A 9,028-nucleotide genomic window follows, 5' to 3' on the forward strand; every position below is an offset into this window, starting at 1 on the left:
CTAGGGCACTAGTGTGACAATACGTTTTAAAATAACTAGCGTTGCTTTTTTTTTTTTAGTATATTCTTTATAGGTGAACTTTATGATCACCAAAGGTAAACATAGCTAGTTGCAACCTCTGATATTCCAAATAGCACTAATCCTGACATGTAGCATTCCTGCTGTAATTTTTGAGTCATGCTTGGTATGGATATTGTGACAGAGTCACTATTAAGTTTATGCTATTGGGCCCCCAAGTGGAAGGTTATTTTGCTAACTGGCAAGAGCCCTGAGCAACAGCATGTTTTAAGTTGATGTCATTTTTGGAATATTCCAAACACTGTATAAAGGTTCAAAAAAAAAAAAAATCTACATAAAAGGTGATAGTTAATTCTGTGACTTCAATTATGCTTAAAGTGCTGATGTTAGTAATTTTTCCTGGGAATTTTTTCTTATATCATACAATACAAAGAAATATTTTCCTGTATCATTGAGTGCATCTGCTGCCTTATGTGTAGAGTTGTCCAGCACTGTTTTGCCAACTTTGTTTTCAGGGGCAAATGAACTGAGCCTTGGGTAAGAGATCAAAAAAAGCATACGATTTTGTGCTCAGGTGAGGTTTGATTGTAGCTACTGAAAGTTTTGAGCTCATTTGGTCTCTGCTAAAATTGTTATTTTAGCTATGAAGGACATTACTGCTTGCAAGTTTTGTCTATTTCTGAGGCCACTTTTTCCCCTCAGCTTTGTCACTTAGACTAATGACAGCGTTCACCTCTTTGTACAAACCTTGTCTCTTTTACTTCCTTAGATAATTTTAGCCACCACTGTTGCTGTTAAAGAGTCATGTACTTGATCATAGATAGGACAGGTAGTTGCAATGAGGTGTTCTCTGCTCTTGTAAGAAACGCTGATTTTTGGTTAGGTGCTTTTAATTTTGCACAGTTAAAACCTATTTATGACCTGCTCTTGATATTTTACATTGCATTTACTTCTTAGCTATCTCACTGTAGGGAGAAATAAGCAATTTTGCAGTTTGTCTTCTAATGGAAATAGTGGGGGAAGGTCTAAAGCAGTGTTTTTATGGAATTTCCCTGCTCTGAAAAAGTTCAAATGCAGCCAAATTAATGCAGTAGTAGCACTTGTGTGTTTTTAGCTTAGTGTTATGAATGTTTGAGGCATCAGATTTTCTTTTTGTCTGGATCTCCATGATCTAGAAACTTCTGAACACGTCTGCTGATTCAGTCAAATTCGATGGGGCGAAATGGCTTCCAACATATTGAAGCCTGACCAGTTTCATGAAATTAGGTTGCTGAAGAGAGGTATGGGGAGACTTTCCTGGATGCATCTGCTGGGTGGAGGACTACAGTGTGGTCCTCACTGGAAACCAGAGAATCCCAGGGAAAGCCAACACAGCAGATATCCCAGTCATGGAAAACCTGCAGGCAGCACCATTATGAGACATGAGGGGATCGAACCACAAAACCCAGTGTCTGTAAAAAAGCCAGTTTGATTTCCTTGGCTCTTAGGCTTGCTATTCCCATCAAGCTGCCAGGTATTTATGGATGTTGTGCTCTTTCTGTTCTGTTTTAGAAACCCAAGCATCCAACAACGGGGCTCATTGCCATTACGCTAGCATTTCACATATGCCATGAAGTTCACCTGGCAGGCTTCAAGTACGACTTCACTGACAGAAACAGTTCTTTGCACTACTACGGCAATGACACGATGTCTCAGATGATGCAGGTACAATGATGCAGATAGTGATATTTGTGTCCCTTGTGCTACACCATTTTCTGCAATGTCTGCATGAGATACATCCATTTGTATGTTCTGTTTTACTGCCACTATCCTTAGGGTATGCAGCTCTTGTTCATAGAGACGTATTTGCTAGCACTGTCAGAACGTGAGTAGTGTTGCTTCTGTGCTTGTGTTTGCATTTTTTTTTCGTTGGCAGCTACTTGCACAATTTGTCATAGTTGCCAGATTTCTTACAAAAAAAAAAGTGAAGTGGAAAGGAAGGAGTTAAAGACCTATAGCTGAATTTCAGAAATGGAAAGCAGAAAAGTAGGTCTTAGAGACAGTTAGGAAGAGAAGGAACTGCTTACAGGAGTAGGAAGCCACAACTTGCTAGGGGTAGGCAAGCAGCTGGAGGCTGGCAGGCATCAGGGATACCTTCTACTGTCCTGCAGAGAAGGGCCTCTTGCTTTGCTGCAGTCATGGCTTTGCTTTCTTTTGTCTCTGCTCTTGTCTTCAGCTCTGTAGTCTGAGCAACTCCATCTCACCCCTTTACCTCAATGTGAACAGTTTTCCATGTGCATGCCCAGTCCATGTGGGGACTATTTTTACTCCTCCTCCCTTTCCTGAAGGAGGAGGGTGATGTCCATAAGAGTCTATCATGTCTCTCTGAGGACTCCTAGGTGCCTGCTGCTCTGACATAATTTTCCTCTGACACTGAACTTACCTTTATTTTGAGGTTCCTTTCTGCAGGTGCTTTTTTGCAATGTGTATGAAGCTAGGGTAAGGTTGATGACTAGTTGAGTAGACATAAATATTATAAAATCTTGAAACTTTAAAACCCAAACAATTAAACAAAAAGCTTATCATTAATTCTTTAGTACTGTTGTAAACATTTTGCTATATATGTACAATCTCTTATGCAGTATTAATTTCAATTTACTGGATTCAGTGTCCAGGATTGTCAGTAGACTGAGTTCCCTTCTGCTGTCCCACTAACCTCAGTGATCTTCCATGTATCTGGGATATGGATACAGCACAGAACATAGTTTTTACTTCTCAAAACTGATTGGCAGGACTCATCCTATTTACAAATGCTTGATGTGTGCTTTTCAGGAACCTGTGTTGACCTTTGAGAATTAGTCATTTTCTGACGGCTTGTGCTGTAAATGTGGTTATGCAGCTGTTGCCACTAAGCACAGGGAGGACTTCTGTGAGATCGTGTCTCACCCATTCTGGCCTCTTAAGGCTCATCCCTTTTGCTTTGTGTCCTAATGGAAAATCTATCCTAGTTTTGAGCAATAGAGTCACTCACCTGTCTTCTTGGGAGACTGTGCTTACAGCCTTCTCTAAGAAGTCTTGTCCCCAGAGCTTTCCTGCTATTAGCATCTTCCAAGTATCACAGGTAATTGAAAGGAAAAAAAATCTGAAGTGTTGCTTCTGGTAATAATTTGGTTTTTGTCTTTTTTTTTATTATTCCCTCACATCTCTTTAGAATGAATACCACAACATCAATGCTGAGCAGAAATTTTTGAAGAAACTTATAGACAAGAACTTTGTAGTCAATTTGACGTGACAGCTGAATGGAAAATATGAAGAACAATCACTATTTTCATTATTTCAAAAGTTTTTATTTTTTGTATGACATTTTTATATTTTAAGTGCGGCATAACTGTTTACTGTTTAAAAGGAACCCAGAAACCTCACCAAGGCAGAAGCTTCTAAGCTTGGGGGTAATGGGCTGTTGCAAACAGAATAAACTGAATTTCTGTGAAACTATTTAATAATGGAAAAACCATGAAGCTTTCAGCTGAAAGTATCAGGGATATATAAAAATGTGATGCAAGTTACTTATTTATCAGCAAGAACTCTTTCCAAATGATTACTTCTCTGGAATACTTTTGTTTCTGGTGTTGTCCTCCAAAAAAGTTACGCTGTCAAGAGTCTAAGGTGACCAGCGTTTAATTAGTAGATGGATGTAAAATCTTGAATGTCTATCTTGAAGTATGCAAATGGCTTTAAAACGATGCCTGGGAGTCATTACTGTAAGTTGGGAAGAAGGGGGAACATACAGAGTACAGGTTTTGCTCTGCCCTGCTCCTGAGGAGGGAACATCCATCTTCAGCAAAGAAGCCACAGCTTTGGCACTGGCCATCGACCCTGGATTGCTGCCTGCTTTTGCCAAAGGTGAAGGCTCTTTGGTCTGATTTGTGGAGATGTTGGTATCAACAGTGCTCGTCTTGTACCTGGTTTATGGGAAATCATCTTCCCCGGGCTGTGTGTCCAGTAAATTGTACTATTGATGACCGCACTGAGAAAAGAGGGAGTACAAAGGCTGAAGAGTTGTCCTGCCTACCTGTGTGTCAGCTGCTTCCTCAAGACCACAAGAAGAGCTGGGACAGAGATGTTCATGCCAGAGTTTAATTTTACAGGCAACATGTGCTGAACTCCTAGACCTCCAGGACAGAATCTTATGTATCTTTCTGTTCATTCCCCAAGAATCAAGATATATTTTCCAAGCCAGCACAATCTCCTTTCTCAGATGCTGTAATGCATTTCCACCTTTGAAATGCATCAATATAAGCAATGAATGTTTCAGTTTTTGGCAGTAGTGTGTGCTAGGGAACATCCAAGATGTACTTCAACTGAATTATCATTTGGCTTCTGTTTATCTCTCCTGTCTTGACATTTAGGTTTAAAAGATGTGGCTGAACTGAATCATTTAGTGGTGGGAACTTACTCAGGATTTTAATTGAAACATTTAGTGGGATGTTTGGTTCCTGTATTGGTTTGCCTTGGACAAGCCTGCAGAATGAATAAATCTGCCTGGGGATGCCCTTGACAACTGTTAAAGAACAACAAGTAATATACTGTTCCAGTTCTCTCATAGGGGGGAGGTGTGTGTGTGTGTGTGTGTGTGTGTGTGTGTGTGTGTGTGTGTGTGTGTGTGTGTGTGTGTGTATATGTGTATGTATTTAATTGTGGCAGATTTGCTTGAGGATCTTGTGGTTTTATTGATCAGTCATGCCTAAAGAAAGCACAAAGAAATCCACCACAAAAAAAGTGTCTTTAAAGCGGGCAGAAAAACCCTTGGTGCTTTTTAAATAAAATGATACTGAGAGCTTTAGTATGTCTAGGAGCAGTGTAAACAATTGCAATATGAATACAAAACTCTAGCAGGTCAAGAGCACGGTATTTGTATTCTCAGAAGCCAAGGATGACAAAAGTACTGACTGTAGCTACTTTGCTGCAGCAGTGTAGAGAAATAAGTGTTCAAGTGACCAAAGAGTCATTTTTCTTTTTTCCTCTTACAGAGTGCAATAGGTATTAAAAAAACCCCAAACAAACCCAACAAACACAATACTTCCCTGTGGTTGTCATCTCTATCTTTAGCTCCTTGGCTCTGCTGCTTGGGAATTGCTGAGGGCAGTGTGATTCGGAGGGGACCCATGGCCAAAGGGTCTTTCACCTAATTGGACGTATTTGAAATAACTCTGAATGTCATGAAAATGTGTGGCGGGGGCAGGGAAGGGCCCAGGCGTGTCCCAGCAAGGGACAGGCTGTGCCGTTGTGTCCTGCTGTCTCGATATGTGTCCCTTGGGCCCAGGGGATGCTGTGGGGGGTGGCCCCTTGTCCATCTGTGTGCAGGGTGGCAGGTGAGAGTGTGGGGAAAGGGGAGCATGGGAGCTCCTGGGGCACTGGAGGAGGTGACTGTGGTGGTGGAAATGGAGGACGTCTGAACTTCTTCACCAGGTGCCAGAAGGGCACTTAGTTATTTGTGTTTCCTTGTTTTTTCTTTGCCTAAAACATGTACATTTCTCAGACTTTGAGGAGATCTTTGCTTAAAATTCTGGATGCATCAGAAAACAGTGACAGTACTGTCTTTGTCTCTAGCAACATTTGTTTCTTATGATTATTTCAGTTAACTATAAAGGTTGTATGTGACTCTGCAGCCCCAGACCTGCAGTGATTTAGGCTCCTGACAATAGCAATTCCACATGAAAAAAATGCTGAAGTAAGGCTTTTAACGAAGGCCACAGTGTTGTCTGAGCTCCCTCTTGCACAGAAGTCCTTGGTAGATCTTGGACTTTGTTGAGAGCGGAGCCAGGCAGAAGTGGAGGAGGCCTGTTCCCCATCAAAACCCACAGTTGCTCTCAGAGGCCCCCACCTCTCCCATGGGATGCTGCCACAGATCCAGTCACATCCATGTAACATCTCAGTATGCTGACCATGTAGATTTTTTTCCAGGAGAGCTGTTGAGTTTGTCCTCTCCTCACAGTGCCTGGTACTTGTGATGGTGCAGGCTGCCACCTGTCTCTGGTGGCAGGAGGTGGGTAGGGAGCTCTACTTTTGAGGAGGTGGTTATTGTCTCTGCTTTATTTCCTCTCCAGAGATACTCTTTCCACTAATACGAACTGATGCCTTCTCCCAGCTTTTCTGGGAGTTGGTTTTTGGGCGGTGGGGTTGGTTCTGCTGTGATTAGAATCCAAATAAAATAATTGGAAAAAAGGCTTCATGGCAAACAAATGATGTCTCCCAAACTCGTTTTATTTAAAAGACTCCTTTATTTATTTAGTATTTTTTTTTTTTTACCACATCAGGGTTTTTTTGGCCTAAGATTTTTTTTTTAATAATGTATCTGCTATTCTTGGTGCATTTAATATGCTGTCTACAAGCATTTATGCATATCAGCTGCCCCTTTTTATTTCTTCTAATAAGCCTGCCTATTTGTATTACTTGTTTTTGAAATTTTAAGCAGTACTCCCAGGGATACTTTTTCTCCCACTTCTGTGCTGCTGCATTGGTGTTGAGTCCCTATGTGCCAAGGTTGCCCTCACAAGGTGGCTGAGGAACATTTAGAGCCCAGGCCTTTTTTCTTTTTTGAAAGCACAGCTTAGAGGCCAGTGACTTTTAGCTTCAATTATAAACAGAGGCAACTGCATCATTTCCCCTGATGCAAGATGTTTTGGTAGAATTCTGTGTATACCTGCCCTCCTTCATCACCATCACCTGCTTCATGTGGTCATTTCTGTTCCTCTGCCTAGAGAACAAGTGTCAATTTCATACTTAACTTTTTGTAGGCAAGAATACCTATATGTAGTGTGTTTCCCAGCAATGCCAACAGATAACAGTGTGTTTTCTACCTGGGTGCATGTTTTCACAGGTGTTTTGCATTACTAAAGACTTCCCTTAGGACTTTTTGAAAAAAGCAATAATGCAAACTCTGAATACTCAAAACTTTTCTGAGAGTAACCTGCTACTAAGATTTTATTTTTCCGTTTTTGCCATTCCTGAAAGTGAAGTCTCTGCATTGAAACCTCCCTTTAAAAGATACCAATTTTTTCCTCATATCATCAGCAGCAAAGCTGTCAAATTTTTAATCTGGGCATGCTGCCAGCTTTATTTCCATGTCTGGTAATGGTGTAACTATGTAGGTACCCAGTGTCTCCCATCAATTTTCTTCCTGTATCGATTGCAAAGTCAGTCTTATCCCTTCTGGCCTGTTCTCCTGCAGCTTGCTGAATTTCCAAGCAGTAGCATCTTAGAGCAAAGGTGTTCCGGCTGGCTGCCACCTCCCTCAAAATGCTGCACCATCAGAAAGACCCAGCTCTGAGGTACCAAAGCACACACAGAAACAGGCAGGATGATGTGTCAGCTGAAAGCTCTCCTTGGCTCAGACTTTTAAATGGGTTTTTTTTGTTTGTTTTCTGCCAGAAAAGTGTTGTGGGGTTGTTTTTTTTTGTTGTTGTGGTGGTGTTTTTTTGTTTGTGGGTGGTTTTGGTTTTGTTTGTGGTTGGTTTTTTTTTTTTCCACTTTTCCCTCTGCTGTAATAATTAAGGGAAGCACTGAGATACTACTTAACAAGAAAGGTCACCAGCTATTGCACTAAATACAAATCTGAGAGTGCCTAAAAGATATTACTAAATGACATTTCCAGTAACTGTGTTGGTGATAATAAAACAGAATCACAACTTCAGTGTTTAATAATTAGTCTGTGGTACCTCTTGTTTCTGTGTCACACTTCCCTTTATAACAATGCCCTGGGAGGTAGTGTAAACTTTTAAGTGGAGTCTGATTTTTAAGAACCTCAACATCATTTTTGGTATCGGTAAATACTTATTTTATTTGCTATTTGTCTTAAGTTTTATATGCCTTTAAAGTGCCAGCTGTATTTTGAAGACATTCTTAAGGTTGTTTCAAGTGAAATTTTGAATGCTACAAATGGAAAGATACTATTTTCCTGTGAATAAACTGTGTTAAAGATGGTGCCCTCAGGCTTATTTTTGCAAAGTCAGAGTGTGTGTGTGTGTGTCTGTGTATGTGCACACACACCCAGCAACATTATTAATGGTGCATAAAGTACACGCAGTGGTGTCAGATACAATATTGAGTTTCAGAACAAACTTTGGTGCTTAGGAGAGCAAACAGAACTGAAAATTTTTGAAGCTCATTAGGCTGAGCTGGACTGTGGGTGGATATCTCACTCCAGGCTGAGTTAACAGCAATGCTGCAACATAGTTTTTGTGGGTAAGATCCAAGAGCAGCATCCTCCTGATTTTAATTTTTTGTGTGTTTCATTTTGTTGTTTTTTTTTTTTTTTTAATTTTGCCTGTCTTATTGGGGCCTTTTGGAGGAATGCTGTAATAAACATTCATCTAAGAAGATGGTACGTGACACAAGACTTTAGATAGAAAGTGAAAGACACTGATTGCGATACTTTGCTCATGTTTTGTTTTCCCTGGTGCAGTAGAAATGAGATGCCGGGCAGCAGGGAGCTGCTTAGCCAGCAGTGTAAGGTAGTCTGAGGGAGGTTTAGAAAACAATTACCTGACACAAGTAGGCCTTCAATGTATTCATTTTAGTAGTGACAGTTTAGGAGTTCTCCAGCTTGGAGGAAATGCCTGTCCCTGAGATGAGATGCAGGGAGCCAAATCACAGGTTATGATTCACTCCCCGCACTGGAACTACAGTTGAACAGTGATGTAGATCAGTGACAAGTATGTTGCTGCTTTCACACCAGGTTTTTGCTGCAGGTGGAAAAATGAGGAGGGGAGAAATGTGAAAAGCTGTTTTCAAATCCCATGGAGAGCCAGGGCTGTGGTGTGCATCTCCCAGCCCGGGCAGCCAGCTCTGGCTTTTCAGGCAAGCACAAACCCTTAACCACGCACCTCTATGACCTCCGTTTCTTGGCTTCCCACACTCTGCCTCTCTGCCTCTCTGCCTTTGTAGAATCATTGAAAGTCCTGAGTTGGAAGGGACCCACAAGGATCATTGAGTCCAACTCCTGTCCCTGCATGTGACAACCCCACAGTTC

General features: G+C 41.2%; 1 protein-coding gene across 11 annotated transcripts in view; it reads left to right on the forward strand.

Annotated features, from left to right (window-relative positions):
- Positions 1-7,982, forward strand: part of ST3GAL6 (ST3 beta-galactoside alpha-2,3-sialyltransferase 6) — a 47,604-nt gene extending 39,622 nt beyond the window's left edge. For 8 of the 11 annotated variants that reach the window (XM_082049984.1, XM_082049990.1, XM_082049985.1 and 5 more), the window contains 2 exons: positions 1,570-1,722; positions 7,229-7,982. In XM_082049984.1, the coding sequence (XP_081906110.1) occupies positions 1,570-1,722; positions 7,229-7,327 (252 nt within the window). In that variant the 3' untranslated portion in view covers positions 7,328-7,982. Of the gene's footprint in view, positions 1-1,569; positions 1,723-3,208 lie in introns of all 11 variants that reach the window. The other 3 variants (XM_082049989.1, XM_082049993.1, XM_082049986.1) reach the window with 1 other exon arrangement.
- Positions 7,983-9,028: the final 1,046 nt, after the last annotated feature.

Source organism: Streptopelia decaocto, assembly GCF_964273445.1.
Source record: "Streptopelia decaocto genome assembly, chromosome: 1".
In the NCBI taxonomy this organism is placed as follows: domain Eukaryota; kingdom Metazoa; phylum Chordata; class Aves; order Columbiformes; family Columbidae; genus Streptopelia; species Streptopelia decaocto.